Source organism: Salvelinus namaycush, chromosome 5 (genome assembly GCF_016432855.1).
Source record: "Salvelinus namaycush isolate Seneca chromosome 5, SaNama_1.0, whole genome shotgun sequence".
Classification (NCBI taxonomy): Eukaryota; Metazoa; Chordata; class Actinopteri; order Salmoniformes; family Salmonidae; genus Salvelinus; species Salvelinus namaycush.
The window spans coordinates 39,378,308-39,398,602 of NC_052311.1; the positions used below are offsets into that span (position 1 = coordinate 39,378,308).

A 20,295-nucleotide genomic window follows, 5' to 3' on the forward strand; every position below is an offset into this window, starting at 1 on the left:
GATGTAATTTGGGACGGAACCTGTCTGTCTGGGGAGGTGAGTAGTGTGTGAGGTGGACAGGAAGTGGTCTCACTCAGGTCCTCTCTTCAGATAATACTGGAGCCAGGGGTGATTCAGGATGTTCTGTCGGCAGGAAGTCACCTTCAGCTGCTGGAGCTGCTCAGTCTCTGCTCACACTACCTCGTCCAGGTGAGGAGTCTGTATATATATATATATATACATACACACACACACACACACACACACACACACACACACACACACACACACACACACACACACACACACACACACACACACACACACACACACACACAGCAATTTCTTGTGTATATGGAGGGTCTACTCTCCATATGTTCAAGGTACTTCCTAACCACACAAGATCACACATTAAACCCCCCTGTCAGCACCAGAAAGATGCATGGCAATGGGCAAACCGTTACATCACGTTATGGTAAACAGTGCTCTCATACACCATCTGTTGGTGGAGAGAAAAATGGACACTGTTGCACACCATTGATTTCACTGCACTGTCCCTGCAGACGTGCTCACTGTAAACACTGTATTATACAATTAGATAGCAGTTAGATCACAGCTGAAGATGCAGAGAAAAGGCCCAGGTTAACATAAAATATAGATTCACAAGTGTTTTGTCTGTATGAAAGGCGATATTGAACAGGTTTTTCCTGTGTGTTAGTTTTTGTTTGAGCTGAATACTCACGGAGCCATGCAGTATATTGTACATGGCTCTGCTTACTGCCAGCAGATGGCAGTCTTATTCCACTCGCGATCTCCGTTTTCTATTCTCTTGCCTCGTCTCCTGTTCCCTCTCTCTCATACTCTGTGATCTACTTGAGTGAGAATGGGGTCTCATCTCAGTTGATTCAGTGATATATAAACTGCAGTTCAAAAAAATGTGGAACCCAGAGTTGTGTGCGTGTGAGGGATATTTAACTGTATGTCTGTGTGTGTGTGTGTGTGTGTGTGTGTGTGTGTGTGTGTGTGTGTGTGTGTGTGTGTGTGTGTGTGTGTGTGTGTGTGTGTTACTGGATGTATTAACTCAAACCCGACACCCCAACCGAGCACTCCGTTCTGCCACCTCTGGTCTCTTGACCCTCTCATCCCTACAGGAGGTAAGCTCCTGCTCAAAGCTCTGCTCTGTCCTGGCACCTCAACGGTGGAACAGACTTCCACCTAACGTCAGGACAGCGGAGTCCCTGCCCATCTTCTGAAATGTTTTGAAACACTTCCTCCTCAAAGAGTATCTTATATAAATCCCACGGCACCCCCCAAAACATGTATAAATAAATAAAAACCTAAACTTGTCTTTTCCTGCTACTTTATTGTGGGAAGATCACAGTCCCACGGCTGTGATATGTTGTTGTCTCGCCTAGCTATTCTAAGATGAATGCACTAATTGCAAGTCGCTCTGGATAAGAGCGTCTGCTAAATGACTAGCTGGGTTTCTCATCTCCACGACATATACAGTTGAAGTCGGAAGTTTACATACACCTTAACCAAATATATTTAAACTCAACTTTTCACAATTCCTGACATTTATTCCTAGTAAAAATGCCCTATCTTAGGTCAGTTAGAATCACCACTTTATTTTAAGAATGTGAAATTTAAGAATAATAGTAGAGAGAATTATTTATTTCAGCTTTTATTTCTTTCATCACTTTCCTAGTAGGTCAGAAGTTTACATACACTCAATTAGTATTTGGTAGCATGGCCTTTAAATTGTTTAACTTGGGTCAAATGTTTTGGGTAGCCTTCCACAAGCTTCCACAATAAGTTGGGTGAATTTTGGTCCATTCCTCCTGACAGAGCTGGTGTAACTGAGTCAGGTTTGTAGGCCTCTTTGCTCGCACACACTTTTTCAGTTCTGCCCACAAATTTTCTATGAGATTGAGGTCAGGACTTTGTTAATGCCACTCCAATACCTTGACTTTGTTGTCCTTAAGCCATTTTGCCACAACTTTGGAAGTATGCTTGGGGGCATTGTCCATTTGGAAGACCGATTTGCGACCAAACTTTAACTTCCTGACTGATGTCTTGAGATGTTGCTTCAATATACCCAAATAATTTCCTTTCCTCAGGATGCCATCTATTTTGTGAAGTGCACCAGTCCCTCCTGCAACAAAGCACCCCCATAACATGATGCTGTGCTTCACGATTGGGATGGTGTTCCTCGGCTTGCAAGCCTCCCCCTTTTTCCTCCAAACATAACGATGGTCATTACGGCCAAACAGTTCTATTTTTGTTTCATCAGACCAGAGGACATTTATCCGAAAAGTACGATCTTTTTCCCCATGTGCAGTTGCAAACCGTAGTCTGGCTTTTTATGGAGGTTTTGGAGCAGTGGTTTCTTTCTTGCTGAACGGCCTTTCAGGTCGATATAGGACTTGTTTGACTGTGGATATAGATACTTTTGTACCTGTTTCCTCCAGCATCTTCACAAGGTATTTTGCTGTTGTCCATGACGTTGGCCTGGGGGTAGGTTTATGACAGTCATAAATACCTCTTCCCCCCTTTTTCCTCTCCCTACTCTACTGATGTGACATTAGAAAACCCCTTTGGTTAACATAGAGATTCTGGGAACATCAGAAGTTGGGGGGAAATTAACTATATTCTGGTAATCCGACCAACTGAACATATGCGGTGAACTTAAGGTATATTATGTCAGTTCGGTTGTCATCTGGCACATTCTCATCAATGATAGAATGACATAAACTCTACTGTGGAAAGTCTACACATCAGAGGTATCGGATTCACCTGGAATTGTTGTTCAATTCAAATGTTTGAATATTAAATTGTTTGTGAAGAGATTAAATGTAATTTTAGCTTCCAAATCAGAGATTTGGGTTTTCATAAGTTTAGGCTCTGCTCAACCAGTGGCCCGCCCCTGTGAAGAGACATGGGTTATAAACTTTTCAGACACACCCTTCTCCCTCCACTATATAAGCCATTGACGAAAATTTTACTTCCTGTTCCGAAGATGTGAGGACGACGGTCCGATGTCAGAATGGTTCAGATAACAACTACAGAACTAAGCCAACCTCAGCATGAGCTTTGGTTGCGAATGGTATGAACTTTGAACTCTTATTCACTATAGAAGTGATACCTCCTAGACGTTGAGTTAGCAACAGCAGCTGCAAATGTACATTAGGATAGGACATACAGAGTATCCCATCTACCACGCAACGACGTTACTACAATGTACCCAATTGACCAGCAGAGACATTCTTCAAAGGACAAAGGACTCGGTTGGGCAACACGGCCTTCCATCTATCACCAACCTACCGAAGCGCAGCTCAGAGTAAATATTTATTGCATTTTCCTTTTCCAAATGGGTGGTAATTTAGAATGCATAAGATATTGTATTTACGATAGCACAGCTTCGCCCTTTGTTCCTCAGTCTTCCCGCTCTTTCACTCAAACGCAGCCCCTTTTCTTTTGTGTAACAAGCTGTCATATCTGTTCCGCCCGCTAGGGACGTTTTCCTTTATGACGTAATTTGTAATCAAGTTATCATTAATTATGTGTATTTCTGTGTGATTAGTTAGGTATTTAGTAAATAAATAATTAAACCCAATTTTGTATTGCTGATTCAACTTGTTAGCCAGGGTTCGTGAAGATAACCAAGAATTTACAACTTTCAGATGAGACTGAAATAAGGTGACGATTAATATTGACTGCTATTTATGTAAAATATTATTAGGTCTTTAAGAGTTTATTCGGAAGATAACAGCTCTATAAATATTCTTTCGTGGTGCCCCGACTTTCTAGTTAATTACATTTACATGATTAGCTCAATCAGGTAATATTAATTACGGAGAAATTATTTTATAGAATAGCATGTCATATCACTTAATCCGGCATAGCCAAAGAAACGACACTGTTCTGGGATTGATTTGCACTTTTTGCACCCAAGTACGTTCATCTCTAGGAGAAAGAACACGTCTCCTTCCTGAGCGGTATGACGGCTGCGTGGTCCCATGGTGTTTATACTTGCGTACTATTGTTTGTACAGATGAACATGGTACCTTCAGGCATTTGGAAATTTCCCCCAAGGATGAACCAGACTTGGGGAGGTCTACAATTTGTTTTCTGAGGTCTTGGCTGAGTTCTTTAGATTTTTCCCATGATGTCAAGCAAAGATGCACTGAGTTTGAAGGTAGGCTTTGGAATACATCCACAGGTACACCTCCAATTGACTCAAATGATGTCAATTAGCCTATCTGAAGCTTCTAAAGTCATGACATAATTGTCTGGAATTTTCCAAGCTGTTTAAAGGCACAGTCAACTTCGTGTATGTAAACTTCTGACCCACTGGAATTGTGATACAATTAATTATAAGTGAAATAATCTGTCTGTAAACAATTTCTAGGAAAATTACTTGTGTCATGCACAAAGTAGATGTCCTAACCGACTTGCCAAACTATAGTTTGTTAACAAGAAATGTGTGGAGTGGTTGAAAAACAAGTTTTAATGAAGCCAACCTAAATGTAAACTTCTGACTTCAACTGTATATTTTTTTTACAAGTATCGACTTGACAGTGACTCGATGTAGTCGGGAGGTCCGGTCCGCCCGCAGCCGCCGCTGCTCAATTCCATTGAGATGGTACACGTCGCGGCGTTGAGAAACTCTGCTACTAAATAACTCCAATGTAGATGTATTTACCTCATGAGTCTTTACCCGATGCCCATGTGTCCACAACAGGAGCTGAACAGTGTTAACTACCTGGACCTGTACCGTGTGTCTGATCTGTTCCACCTCCCTGCTCTGGAGGAGGCTGTGGTCAGCTTCCTGGTAGAACACCTGTGTGAGCTGCAGCAGAGCCACCAGGAGGAGGTGCTGCTGCTCCCCTACCGCCTCCTCAGGGAGGTGCTGATGAGCGACCGCCTCACCTCCCTCAACGAAGAGGAGATCTGGCAGGTACACTGAACTGGCTCCTCAGTTCCTCAAATGCATGCACATATACAGGCACATGCACACACGCGCACACACACACTCCCACACACACTGTTTATGCACACGATAAAATGCAGATCTTCCATACAGCCAGACCCACACAGACTTTGATATACTACACACAGTGTGTCATTAAACATCAACTGGTCAAATTTCCTTGCCTGCACCAAAATGCATTCTTTATATTTGTGTATAGGAGTGAATAGGAAAGGAAGGTGTATGTCTGTGTGTGTGTGTGTGTGTATATATGTATGAGGGATGGGTGAAGTGTCGAGGGGGGGGGGGGGCTATCCATTTTGACTGTTCATTTGCACCAATCAGGCCCCCCTCTCCCTTCTCCCCCCTCTCTGATTAGGCCTACCGCGGCTTCATCAGCGCCCCAATCCCCCAGCTGTCACTCCGGCCGCCCGTCTGATTGAAAACAATCAGGCCTCTGATGGCACAATTACCCTGACCCTTTAGCCAGGCGATGCCGCCATAATCAGACCCTGATTAGGCTGCTTTGGGCCTCCTTCACTCTGCCGAGAAGGTTAATTTGGGCATCCGCCCGAAAAAAAAACGCGCGGGCGCCAATACACAGCCGATATAGTTTGCCCGTCAATCATAGTCACGCCGACTTCTCTCCGAGTCTCACGCTCTGGAAATCACATTTTCTTGGGTCTTTGTTTTTCCCCCCCCTTCTTCGCGCGTTTGCCTTTCTCTGGCTGCTCTCTCTCTTTCTGTCTCTCTCTTTGGGAAGGAGGGGAGAGAGGGGAAGTTGATTTATTCTCTGCCCCGAGGAAGTTCTCTGATCCAGTGTGACCTTCAGTCAGCCTTCCCGGAGCGCACACACCCCTCCGCCACTTCAGAGCTGGGAGGAGGGAGAGAGCGGGAAAGAGAGAGAGAGAGAGGAGGAGAGGGGGTGTAGATAGCAAAACCTAGAAGAGGACAAAGCAGAGAGTGAAAGGGGGGAGGGGGGGTGTAAATACTGTTGTGTTGGCATCATTTTAGGATTTTTTTAAGGAAGAAAGAGAAAAAAGGAGTGGCATTGACAGTAGCAGGACAATATATACAATGGATGTGTGAATATGTCTGTGTCTATGTAAATGTGTGTGTTGGTGTGCCGTTTGTACAGAATGTGGTTTGAACGCATATACGAGCCAGTGTAATGTTTGAATAGGATTTCAGTGTGCATCCAGTGTGCCTGCGAGTCAGGAGGAGGCGCCGACAGTGAACCGCTCCAGCTCAGTAATCTTGCTGTGCTGTAATAAGTTCCCTGTCTCTGTACTGATTGTGTTAAAAGCCACTTTGTGTCCCTGATAATGGTATCAGTGATCTTCAGCCATCTCGCCCACATTCACGCGCCACTGCCGCAGCTAAACAGCCTCCGATTGCGGCTCACTGTTCAATTAAATCCCCTCTCTGCTTCTCTCCTCTCCCGGTCCTCAACAAAAGAATGTACCGGTGGATATTTATGATGCTTGCACACAACACACTATTGTATGTGTGTGTGTGCGTTTGTATAAGTGTGTTTGTGTATACGGTAACACACTCGTCTTGATCTTGCGACACTGCTCTGTAGGCATTTGGAATGCTAATAAGTATGAATCGCTTCCCTCTGTCTTCCTCTTCCCCCTCTCCTCTTTAGCTGGTGGTCTGCTGGTTAGAGCATGACTGTCGGTACCAGTACACAGAGGACCTGATACAGCACGTTCGTTACGGCCTTATGGATGTGGCCGCCCTGCACCACGTGGCACAGTGCCACCCGCTGGTCCAGTCCAGTGCCACCGCCGCCGCCCTAGTGGACGAGGCTCTAGAGTACCACCGTGCCACCTTCGCCCAACCCCTCCGCCAGACCGCCCACACCAAGCCCCGCTTCCAGTCTCTCACCCTCTACATCGCCGGCGGGCGCAAGCGCGAGGTGAGCCGCGTGCGGGAGCTGCGCTACTTCAACCCGGCCGCCCAGGAGAACGCGCGCGCGGTCGGGTGCTCCAACTGGAGCGAGCTGGCGCCAATGCCCGCTGGGCGCAGCCACCACTGCGTGGCCGTCATGGGCCACTTCCTGTTTGTGGCGGGTGGCGAGGTGGAGCATTCCACGGGGAGGACGTGTGCGGTGAGGACAGCCTGTCGGTACGACCCCCGGGGGAACCGCTGGACGGAGATAGCCTCCATGAAGGCGTGCAGGGAACACTTTGTCCTCGGGGCTCTGGGCCAGTACCTGTACGCGGTGGGGGGGAGGAACGAGCTGAGACAGGTGCTGCCCACCGTGGAACGCTACTGTCCGAAGAGGAACAAGTGGACCTTCGTCCAGCCCTTTGACCGCTCGCTGTCCTGCCACGCGGGCAGTGTGGCTGACGACCTGCTCTGGGTCTCAGGTACACACACACCCAGATGGAGAATAGAGCATAACACACTGAACACACACACACACCCAGATGGAGAATAGAGCATAACACATTGAACACACCCAGATGGAGAATAGAGCATAACACATTGAACACACACACACTCCCAGATGGAGAATAGAGCATAACACACTGAACACACACACACACCCAGATGGAGAATAGAGCATAACACATTGAACACACACACACACCCAGATGGAGAATAGAGCATAACACATTGAACACACACACACTCCCAGATGGAGAATAGAGCATAACACACTGAACACACACACACACACACACACACACACACACACACACACACACACACACACACACACACACACACACACACACACACACACACACACACAGATGGAGAATAGAGCATAACACACTGCACACACACACACACACACCCAGATGGAGAATAGAGCATAACACACTGAACACACACACACACCCAGATGGAGAATAGAGCATAACACACTGAACACACACACACACCCAGATGGAGAATAGAGCATAACACACTGAACACACACACACACCCAGATGGAGAATAGAGCATAACACACTGAACACACACACACACACAGATGGAGAATAGAGCATAACACACTGAACACACACACACACCCAGATGGAGAATAGAGCATAACACACTGAACACACACACACACACACACACACCCAGATGGAGAATAGAGCATAACACACTGAACACACACACACACAGATGGAGAATAGAGCATAACACACTGGACACACACACACACCCAGATGGAGAATAGAGCATAACACACTGAACACACACACACACCCAGATGGAGAATAGAGCATAACACACTGAACACACACACACACTCAGATGGAGAATAGAGCATAACACACTGGACACACACACACACACACACACACACAGATGGAGAATAGAGCATAACACACTGAACACACACACACACCCAGATGGAGAATAGAGCATAACACACTGAACACACACACACACACACAGATGGAGAATAGAGCATAACACACTGGACACACACACACACCCAGATGGAGAATAGAGCATAACACACTGAACACACACACACACACACACACACACACACACACACACACACACACACACACACACACAGATGGAGAATAGAGCATAACACACTGAACACACACACACACCTGTGTGTAATACTCTTGTCTGTTACAGGTGGAGTCACAAACACAGCTCAGTACCAGAATAGACTGATGGTGTACGACCCAGAACAGGTAACTGAAGAACATGTAGTACAGAGAAATAACAGAAAAGCCATCAAAACAATGAAAACCATGGTTTCAGAACAGTTTCTGTTTATGTGATAGCTTAGTAATACGCTTGTTTACTGCAATAGGAGGATGTGAGAGAGCTCCAGAGAGAACGAGCTCCAGAGAGAGAGAGCGAGCTCCAGAGAGAGAGAGCGAGCTCCAGAGAGAGAGAGCGAGCGCCAGAGATAGACAGAGAGAGAGAGCGAGTGCGAGAGAAAGACAGAGAGTGAGAGCAAGCGCCAGACAGAGAGAGAGCAAGCGCCAGACAGAGAGAGCGAGCGCCAGACAGAGAGAGAGCGAGCGCCAGAGACCGAGAGAGAGAGAGCGAGCGCCAGAGACCGAGAGATAGAGAGAGAGCGAGCGCCAGACAGAGAGAGAGCGAGCGCCAGAGAGAGAGAGCGAGCGCCAGAGAGAGAGAGACAGAGAGAGAGAGCGAGAGCGCGTGCGAGAGAAAGAGACAGAGAGTGAGAGCGCGCGCGAGAGAGAGAGACAGAGAGCGTGCACGCGCGATTGAGAGACAGAGAGCGTGCGTGCGCGAGAGAGAGAGCGCGAGCGCCAGAGAGAGCGAGCGCCAGAGAGAGAGAGAGAGAGCGAGCGCCAGAGAGAGAGAGAGCGAGTGCCAGAGAGACAGTTAGAGAGAGAGAGAGTGCCAGACAGAGAGAGAGAGAGCGAGCACTAGAGAGAGAGCGCCAGAGAGAGAGAGAACGAGCGCCAGAGACCGAGAGCGAGTGCCAGAGACCGAGAGAGAGAGAGAGCGAGCGCCAGAGCGAGAGAGAGAGAGCGCCAGAGAGAGAGAGAGCGAGCGCCAGACAGAGAGAGAGCGAGCGCCAGACAGAGAGAGAGCGAGTGCCAGAGACAGCGAGTGCCAGAGACAGAGAGAGCGAGAGCGAGTGCCAGAGACAGAGAGAGAGAGAGCGAGCACCAGAGACAGAGAGAGAGCGCCAGAGAGAGCGAGCGCAAGACAGAGAGAGAGCGAGCGCCAGACAGAGAGAGAGCGAGCGCCAGACAGAGAGAGAGCGAGCGCCAGAGACCGAGAGAGAGAGAGCGCCAGAGACCGAGAGATAGAGAGAGAGCGAGCGCCAGACAGAGAGAGAGCGAGCGCCAGAGAGAGAGAGCGAGCGCCAGAGAGAGAGAGACAGAGAGAGAGAGCGAGAGCGCGTGCGAGAGAAAGAGACAGAGAGTGAGAGCGCGCGCGAGAGAGAGAGACAGAGAGCGTGCACGCGCGATTGAGAGACAGAGAGCGTGCGTGCGTGAGAGAGAGAGCGCGAGCGCCAGAGAGAGCGAGCGCCAGAGAGAGAGAGAGAGAGCGAGCGCCAGAGACCGAGAGAGAGAGAGAGCGAGCGCCAGAGCGAGAGAGAGAGAGCGCCAGAGAGAGAGAGAGCGAGCGCCAGACAGAGAGAGAGCGAGCGCCAGACAGAGAGAGAGCGAGTGCCAGAGACAGCGAGTGCCAGAGACAGAGAGAGCGAGAGCGAGTGCCAGAGACAGAGAGAGAGAGAGCGAGCACCAGAGACAGAGAGAGAGCGCCAGAGAGAGCGAACGCAAGACAGAGAGAGAGCGAGCGCCAGACAGAGAGAGAGCGAGTGCCAGAGACAGCGAGTGCCAGAGACAGAGCGAGAGCGAGTGCCAGAGACAGAGAGAGAGCGAGCGCCAGAGAGAGAGAGCGAGCGCCAGAGAGAGAGCGAGAGCGCCAGAGACAGAGAACGAGCGCCAGAGAGAGAGAGCGAGCGAGCGCCAGAGAGAGAGAGAGAGAGCGAGCGCCAGAGAGAGAGAGAGCGAGCGCCAGAGAGAGAGAGAGAGAGCGAGCGCTAGAGAGAGAGAGCGAGCACCAGAGACAGAGAGCGAGCGCCAGAGACAGAGAGAGAGAGACAGAGAGAGAGCTAGCGCCAGAGATAGACAGAGAGAGTGCGCGCGAGAGAGAGCGAGGGAGCGCAAGAGAGAGCGAGCGCCAGAGAAAGAGAGCGAGCGCCAGAGACAGCCAGCGAGAGAGCGAGCGAGCGAGCGAGAGAGAGCGAGAGAGCGAGAGAGCGAGAGAGAGAGAGAGAGAGAGAGAGAGAGAGAGAGACAGAGAGAGACAGAGAGAGACAGAGAGAGAGAGAGAGAGAGAGAGCGCCAGAGACAGAGAGAGAGCGAGTGCCAGAGACAGTTGCCCTTTATGTTTGTAAGGTCTGGGGTCTGTTCACCAACCAAGAATTCACAAAATGAGACAAACACCAAATTAGGCAGATACCCGCTTATTATCAAAATCCAGAAAAAAACGGCTAAATTCTACAACCACCTAAAAGGAAGCGAATCCCAAACCTTCCATAACAAAGCCATAATCTACAGAAAGATGAACCTGGAGAAGAGTCCTCTAAGAAAGCTGGTCCTGGGGCTCTGTTTACAAACACAAACAGACCCCACAGAGCCCCAGGACAGCAACACAATTAGACCCAACCAAATCATCAGAATATAAAAAAGATAATTACTTGAATCATTGACAAGAATTAACAAAAAAACAGAGCAAACTAGAATGCTGTTTGGCTCTAAACAGAGAGTACACAGTGGCAGAATACCTGACCACTGTGACTGACCCAAACTTAAGGAAAGCTTTGACTATGTACTGACTCAGTGAGCATAGCCTTGCTATTGAGAAAGGCCGTCGTAGGCAGACCTGGCTCTCAAGAGAAGACAGGCTATGTGCACACTTCCCACAAAATGAGGTGGAAACTGAGCTGCACTTCCTAACCCCCTGCCAAATGTATGACCATATTAGATCCATATATTTCCTTGAGATTACACAGATCCACAAAACAAATTGAAAACAAACCCGATTTTGATCAACTCCCATATCTACTGGGTGAAATACCACAGTGTGCAATCACAGCAGCAAGATTTGTGACCTGTTGCCACAAGAAAAGGGCAACCAGTGAAGAACAAAAACCATTGTAAATACAACCCATATTTATGTTTATTTATTTTCCCTTTTGTACTTTAACCATTTGCACATCGTTACAACACTGTATATATACATATGACATTTGAAATGTCTTTATCCTTTAGGAACTTCTGTGAGTAATGTTTACTGTTCATTTTTATTGTTTATTTCACTTCTGTATATTATCTATTTCACTTGCTTTGGCAATGTTAACATATGTTTCCCATGCCAATAAAGCCCTATGAATAGAATAGAATTGAATTGAGAGAGCAGGAGACAGAGAAAGTCTCATTTGTATTCACCGTGGAGCTACATTCACCTGCCAGGAACCCCCCCCCCCCCCACCCACCCACACTACCCTCAACAGATGGCCACCCGTCAGCTTCTACCAGACATATGCACTCACAAAAAACACACACACACACACACACACACACACACACACACACACACACACACACACACACACACACACACACACACACACACACACACACACACACACACACACACACACACACACACACACACTCGCTCACGCACAAACATGATCACGTACGCTCACCCCCCCCCCCCCCCCCCACACACACACACACATACAAAACAACCATAGACACACTTAGTCAAATGTGCACGGTCGGATACATCCGTGTAAAATGGAGAGAGTGAAGTATATTATTAGGAAGGGGGGCGAAATCATTAGGAAAAATCATAGCTCTGGTGTCACATTATTTATCCAGCACTGAACATACATCAATTACCCAAGCAGGGATACGCTAAAATATTAATCCATCTATTCAACATCTCATCTTCTCACCATCCTTTTTCCTCCTCACCTTCTCTTTCTCTCACCCTCTCTCCCCCCCCCCCCCCCTCCTCTCGCCCCTCTCTGTCTCGTTCACCCCCCCCTCTCTCTTTCCCCCTTTCTCTCTCTGACAGAACCAGTGGCTGGCCCGCAGTCCCATGCTACAGAGGCGAGTGTACCATGTCATGGCCGTGGTGAGAAGGCAGCTGTATGTGCTGGGAGGAAATGACCTGGACTACAACAACGACCGTATCCTGGTCCGCCACATCGACTCCTATGACATAGACATGGACCAGTGGACCCGCTGCACCTTCAGCCTACTCACGGGTGGGTGGGCTGCGCATACACACACGCTCATGCATACGCATGCACGTGCACACACAGGCAGGCAGACACACGCGCATACTAGATAAGATCAATGTTCTCCTTTTTCCCGTGACTCTCCACCCCTCCCGACCTTGATTCCCCGTGAAGTTGTCAAGTAAGTTCAAGGTGAAGTCATGAGAGGAGACGGAGGGACTTATTCTCAGGAACTTTCCCAACGGGCGCACCCTGTGTCTCAGATGACATTGAGTCATCTGGCCTCTCTTTGGCACAGCGAATCATTCTTTTCGCTCTCTCCTCTCTATCCTCTGCAGGTCAGAACGAATCTGGCGTGGCAGTCCATGATGACCGGATCTATGTTGTCGGTGGATATTCTATTTGGACCAATGAGCCCCTAGCGTGTATTCAGGTGAGTGATCTTGACAGGTTTAAGTAACTTGAAATGTTTTATGTTTTATTAAACTATGTTGTGCGTAGTTTATAAGGTTATAATGCATTATGGGGACAGAGGGTATTCATAGCAAATGTTATCTTATTAAAATATTCTATTGTTCCATGTGCATGACATGTTTATTTCACTTCCTGTTGTCCAGGTGTTGGATGTGAGCACGGAGGGGAAGGAGGAAGTGTTCTATGGACCAACTCTACCGTTCGCCTCCAATGGAATAGCAACGTGTTTCCTCCCTGCTCCATACTTCACCTGCCCCAACCTACAGACTCTACAAGTGCCCCATCACAGGATAGGGGCTGACTAACACACTAATAGAGACTACAGTAAATGTCTACGTAGATACATCATGCCAACAACTCATATGGACATACATACAATTGTATAGAACCAAAGGTCTGCTCCTTTACAACAGCCCCACTCTTCCTCTAAAAGACACACACACACACACACACACACACACACACACACACACACACACACACACACACACACACTATTGCCACCCAGATAAGATGACCCACGTCTTCCCCAGTTTCAGGATCCCAACCTAACCACTTCAAATGCAGGCGTCACTGCCCATCCTGAGGATGAAGAAAGGAAGGTCCTCAAAGAGGAGGTTCCCTATTCCTATCCAGCTACCCTGTGATGATGATTCCTATCCAGCTACCCTGTGATGATGGACTGATCTTCCATCAGCTGCAGGGTTTGGGTCAATTCCATTTCAATTCAGTCAATTCAGGAAGTAAACAGACATTCTGATGACAATTTTGCTCATTGAAAAGCGTTGAGAATAATAGATGTGGATTGGAGTGGTATATCCTGAATTGACCCCAACCCTGCTCAGATGACTGGTTGAATAATGGGGCTGCTCTAGTCAAACTGGTGCAGAACAGTAGATCGCAATGCTGGAGCACTCAAGGGGAGCAGAGCTCTCTACAGAGTGAAATAGCTCCCTCTTTTACTAATGCACTATAGGGCTAATGGCACTCTAACTAGCTGTACTTACTACGTACCATAACCCGTCTACTCAATACAAAGCCAATGGACCCACCCAAGGTCATTTCAATTGAAACCTGTCCTGTGTAAACTGTGGGACCCGTCTTACTCTTTCTTGAGCGTGTGTTTTTCTATTCAAGCTCAGGATTTAAGACTGTTTCACAGTTCAGTGAATGTCTGACCACGTAGCATACCGTGCATTTACTCAACACACGGTGTGTAGGAGAGCCTGAGCGGTGTGTTGCCACACTGTCTTACGCCATTTTCAAAACGTCTCGTTTAACTTCGACAAAGAAGTAACGGCGTAACACCTCCAGCAGTGAGTGAAAGAGGACTTTAAAAAACATGTCTTGTTTTCAGAATAAAGAGGTACAGTACTGTATCTCCCTTTTGGGAGGGTTGTGTTTTTTTTTCTATTGGGCAGAGGGCGCTTTTTCTCCGGGTTTACATTCTCCCTTTTGCAGGATTTACTATATCATTTATTCTATCCTTAGCACATTTTCTCATCTGCTTGCACGCACATCCCCTATATCGAGTTGTTTTGGTACTTCCCTTATGCAATGCGCTTTTCCACGCACTAACTATTATTATAAACTGGGTGGTTCGAGCCCTGAGTGCTGTTTGACTGACAGCCGTGGTATATCAGACCCTATACCACGGGTATGACAAAACATGTATTTGCATTGCTCTAATTACTTGGAAAGCAGTTTATAATAGCAACACGGCACCTCTGGGTTTGTGGTATATGGCCAATATATCAAGGCTAAGGGCTGTATCCAGGTACTCTGCGTTACGTTGTGCGTAAGAACATCCCTTAGCTGTGGTATATTGGCCATATACCACACCCACTTGGGCCTTATTGCTTAACTATACCGCAAGTATACAAAACATTAAGGACACCTGCTCTTTCCGTGACAGACTGACCACGTGAATCCAGGTGAAAGCTATGATCCCTTATTAATGTCACTTGTTAAAACCACTACAATCAGTGTAGATGAAGGGGAGAAGATAGGTTAAGGAAGGATTGTGTATGTGTGCGATTCATAGGGTGAATGGGCAAGACAAAATATTTAAGTGCCTTTGAACAGGGTAGGTGCCAGGCGCAGTGGTTTTGTCAAGAACTGTAACGCTGCTGAGTCTGAACAATGGTCCCCCACCCAAAGGCCATGTAGCCAACTTGACAACCGTGGGAAGCATTGGAGTCGACCTGGGCCAGCATCCCTGTGGAATGCTTTCGACACCTTAAGTAGAGGGAGGGGGATATATCTACCAGTCTGTCTATCCTGCCCTCTGGCCACCATTCACAGTGACAATAGTGGTAGGTGGACCGTTTGTCCAGATCCGCAATAGTCTGCCACAGTGGACACATCATACCCATAAAAACACAGATTTCTTTCCCCCGCCATTTATTTTTCACATCGTGAAGTTTACAATTTTAATTAATTGTGAGGTTTTGATAGCCGTGTAATTCTCTTTCGGGACAAGGTGAGTTTTATCAATATATTCGCCTCAATTTACTTAAAATGTGCAATTGTAATTATTGATAAAAGTGACCTTGTCTGAGAGAGATTTGCGCGGTTATAAAAACGTCACGCCAGGGTAAGCCTACACGAAACAAAGACCTTATACGAAGTAGTTCTAAAATCCCAGATGGAAAAATGAATGGTGAAAAAAGACAATTGGAACCATTTCCTGGGTTTTATGACTCGTACTGTGGTACTCAATAGCAATCATGGCACACATATAATCATTCAAAGCTGCACCAATATTCAATATAATTCCACATAAAGGGGAAGAGCTGATAGGAAGTGGATAGGCCAGGTGCATCACTGAGCATGAAAGATGAGACACGCAGCTCAAAAAGCTCCCCTATTGATCTTCAGGGACAATACAATGATCCTACCAAGACTAACCTACAACACCACGATGCAATGAATAATTGCATTATTGTTTACAAGTGAGTACAACATTCTACTCTAGGCTGCATTGAAAATGTCAGTTGAATGACGGTGCAAAAGCCCTGTGAATTGAATGTTTCATTCCAGTTGTGGGTCTACTCCGGATAGTTTATGAGGTCTAGAAAGGCACCGCGGCAGGCCTGTCTGGCTGTATTTCTACATCATTCTCGCGTGTCGTCCTATAATAATGTGGCCACAATAATGTGACTCTCAGCAGGCCCAGTTATGCAGGAAAGCTCAACACATGCTTCGCCTCCTCCGACCTGAGCAGCTGTTCTTCGCTCATCTAGAATCTAACGGTTCAATATAGCCCAAATATTTGTCATTTTACTTTTAAAATGTATTAATGACCTTTTACATGTGGCATAAACACACAACCAGTCACAATGTTTTTTCACTGCCTGGTATGGCAACTGCTCGGCCTCAGACCGCAAGGCACTACAGAGGATAGTGCGTACGGCCCAGTACATCACTGGGGCCCATCTTCCTGCCATCCAGGACCTCTACACCAGGCGGTGTCAGAGGAAGGCCCTAAGAATTGTCAAAGACTCCAGCCACCCTAGTCATAGACTGTTCTCTCTGCTACCGCACGGCAAGCGGTACCCGGAGCGCCAAGTCTAGGTCCAAGAGGCTTCTAAACAGCTTCTACCCCAAGCCATAAGACTCCTGAACATCTCATCAAAAATGGCTACCCAGACTATATGCACCCCCTCTTTTACACCGCTGCTACTCTCTGTTGTTATCATCTATGCATAGTCACTTTAATAACTCTACCTACATGTACATATTACCTCAACTAACTGCTGCCCCCGCACATTGACTCTGTACCACCCGTGTATAGTCTCGCTATTGTTATTTTACTGTTGCTTTTCAATTACTTGTTAATTTTATTTCTTATACTTACTCGTATTTTTTTAAGCTGCATTGTTGGTTAGGGGCTCGTAAGTAAGCATTTCACTGTAAGGTCTACACCTGTTGTATTCGGCGCATGTGACTAGTAACATTTGATTTGAATGTTTTAATCTGATTACTTCAAAAGTCTCCTGTAGGCTACCTGCACACGTTCGTCCAAAATATAATTCCAGCATCCAAACTGTGCAGTGTCCATTTGATGAATGGAAAGACACGTTACAAAACAGAAAAGTTTAATGACATTCAGAGACTGTCAAGCCAAACTTTCGATACTGGGTAGACCTACAAGTAAAGGAGGGATGTAGGCCTATTTTCTGTTTGTCAAGATGACAGTCTTTGACTGTGGTGTTTAAAAAGGAAACCATGATATTGAAGCGCCTGAAGTTGGTATGCTTCACTTATTGGTTGTGTGGTACATTGGCACAGAAACCTGCTGGTGAATCATTCGTTGCATATATTTTATAGAATCAGATTTTTTTTCCCAATTTCCTGGCCTCCCGAATGGCGCAGCGGTCTGAGGCATTGCTCGAGGTGTCACAACAGACCCGGGTTCGATCCCAGGATGTGTCACAGCCGACCGTGACCGGGAGTTGGAGCGACGGGACAAGACTGTAACTACCAATTGGAGAAGGTGTAAAAAATTAATTAAAAAATCTGATTTCCCCCAGCTGATCATTGTCTGTAATAAAACAGACAGGGAGAATGATCTCGTCCGTGGTGGTCGGTGACCCCTCAACCTTGTGTCGCGTAGCCCTGCGTGGCATCAACTGTGCCACAAAAGCATGCTGAAGTGGAAAAAGTCGATATCCACATTTATAAACACATGGTTGCTATGTTTTTTGTTAACATTATTTTGAGTTAATTTTATGAGGGGGAGGGTATGCAACAACAACAAACTACAGTACAGAGGGGAGGGTCATGTGAAAGTATTTTTTTAGTGTGCATTTTTTTAATGTTCGACCAGACGTGAAATTTTGACTGACGAAATGAAGCCTGATTGCATGAAGATTGCAAAGGAAAAAGGGAATGGAAAGAGCAGAAGTAATCTTTCGGACTCTCTATCTGTATCTGATGAGGGACACAGTGTCAGGAAAGGAGGTGGTTCTGCCTGTAAAGTTGGGCCAACAAAAGAGGGCATTAGCACACAGAGATCCTGTTTGTCTACTATCAGTAGTTACTATCACACCATAGAAATGGTTAGAAAAACAAAATATTATACATTTATCTATATGCATCACACACTCTTCCCTCGTTCCATGCCTGTACAATTAGGAAACTGAAATACAACACATGCACTTCCACATTATCTTATTTCATCACATTATTTACTTTATTTGTTAACAACTTTTTGAAAAATATTTCAATGTGAAGGTGGAAACTTGATCATAAATTATGATCTGTAACTCCAACAGGACAATTTCTATACATTATGTACATGTAAATACACAAATTTCAAACCCAGTGGTGTTGAGGACAACAGCATGGTAACCTGGTCCTGGGGTCAAGGGTCAGTCCTCCTCCAGGCTGATGATCTCTGCCTGACCACCGTCCCCCAGCAGGGTCAGCAAATTCCTGTATGGATTCCTGTCACACATGCAGAGAGTGAGTGAGTGAGTAAGATAGGGGTCACAAAATGACTCACAAAGGTGTCACAGCACAAGATCCAGTATATTTCATACACAGAGTGGACTGTGTCACTGAACACTGCATCAGTGTTCACTGTATATATACAGTGCATTCGGAAAGTATTCAGACCCCTTGACTTTTCCCCCAAAAAATTGTTACAGCCTTATTCTAAAATTAATTAAATCGTTTTTTTCTCTCATCAATCTACATACAATACCCCATAATGACAAAACAAAAACAGGTTTAGACATTTAAAAAAAAAAAAAAATTGAAATATCACATTTACATAGGTATTCAGACCCTTTACTCAGTACTTTGTTGAAGCACCTTTGGCAGCGATTACAGCCTCGAGTCTTGTTGGGTATGACGCTACAAGCTTGGCACACCTGTATTTGGGGAGTTTCTCCCATTCTTCTCTGCAGATCCTCTCAAGCTCTGTCAGGTTGAATGGGGAGTGTTGCTGCACAGCAATTTTCAGGTCTCTCCAGAGATTGGGTTCAAGTCCGGGCTCTGGCTGGGCCACTCAAGGACATTCCAAGACTTGTCATGAAGCCACTCCTGCGTTGCCTTGGCTGTGTGCTTAGGGTCGATGTCCTGTTGGAAGGTGAACCTTCGCCCCCATCTGAGGTCCTGAGCGCTCTGGAGCAGGTTTTTGTCAATGATCTCTCTGTACTTTTCTCCGTTCATCTTTCCCTCGATCCTGACTAGTCTCCCAGTTCCTGCTGCTGAAAAACATCCCCCCAGCATGATGCTGCCGCCACCATGGGTTACCGTAGGGATGGTGCCAGGTGTCCTCCAGATGTGAAGCTTGGCATTCAGTTCAATTTTGGTTTCATCAGACGAGAGAATCTTGTTTCTCATGGTCTGAGTCCTTTAGGTGCCTATTGGCAAACTCCAAGAGGTCTGTCATGTGCCTTTTACTGAGGAGTGGCTTCCGTCTGGCCACTCTACCATAAAGGCCTGATTGGTGGAGTGCTGCAGAGATGGTTGTCCTTCTGGAAGGTTCTCCCATCTCCACAGAGGAACTTTGGAGCTCTGTCAGAGTGACCATCGGGTTCTTGGTCACCTCCCTGACCAAGGCCCTTCTCTCCCTTTTGCCCAGTTTGGCCGGCCGGTTCCAAACTTGTGTGCTTTTCCAAATCATGTCCAATCAATTGAATTTACCACAGGTGGACTCCAATCAAGTTGTAGAAACATCTCAAGGATGATCAATGGAAACATGACCCACACCATCATTTCGAGTCTCATAGCAAAGGGTCTGAATACTTTTTTATTTCACCTTTATTTAACTAGGCAATTCAGTTAAGAACAAATTCTTATTTACAATGAAGGCCTACACTGGCCAAACCCGGACGCCCTATGGGACTCCCAATCACGGCCGGTTGTGCTACAGCCTGGAATCGAACCAGGGTGTCTGTAGTGACACCTCAAGCACTGAGATGCCATGCCTTAGACCACTGCACCACTCAGGAGTAAATACGGTATCTGTTTTTTAATTTTGAATACATTTGAAACCATTTCTACAAACCTGTTTTTGCTTTGTCATTATGGGGTATTGTTTGTAGATTGATGAGGAAAAAAAATATATTTAATACATTTTAGAATAAGGCATATTCTAAAATGTGGAAAAAGTGAGGGGTCTGAATAATTTCTGAAT

At 46.5% G+C, this 20,295-nt stretch overlaps 1 protein-coding gene and 1 pseudogene across 1 annotated transcript in view; one reads left to right on the forward strand and one right to left on the reverse strand.

The window, feature by feature from the left end:
* Positions 1-13,450, forward strand: part of LOC120047104 (kelch-like protein 32) — a 26,441-nt gene extending 12,991 nt beyond the window's left edge. The window contains exons 4-10 of the mRNA XM_038992645.1: positions 91-189; positions 4,724-4,939; positions 6,603-7,329; positions 8,558-8,616; positions 12,506-12,698; positions 13,010-13,104; positions 13,289-13,450. Of these exons, the coding sequence (XP_038848573.1) occupies positions 91-189; positions 4,724-4,939; positions 6,603-7,329; positions 8,558-8,616; positions 12,506-12,698; positions 13,010-13,104; positions 13,289-13,450 (1,551 nt within the window). The remainder of the gene's footprint in view (positions 1-90; positions 190-4,723; positions 4,940-6,602; positions 7,330-8,557; positions 8,617-12,505; positions 12,699-13,009; positions 13,105-13,288) is intronic.
* Positions 13,451-18,070: 4,620 nt separating this feature from the next.
* The window catches only part of LOC120047105, a 34,429-nt pseudogene continuing 32,204 nt past the window's right edge, over positions 18,071-20,295 (reverse strand).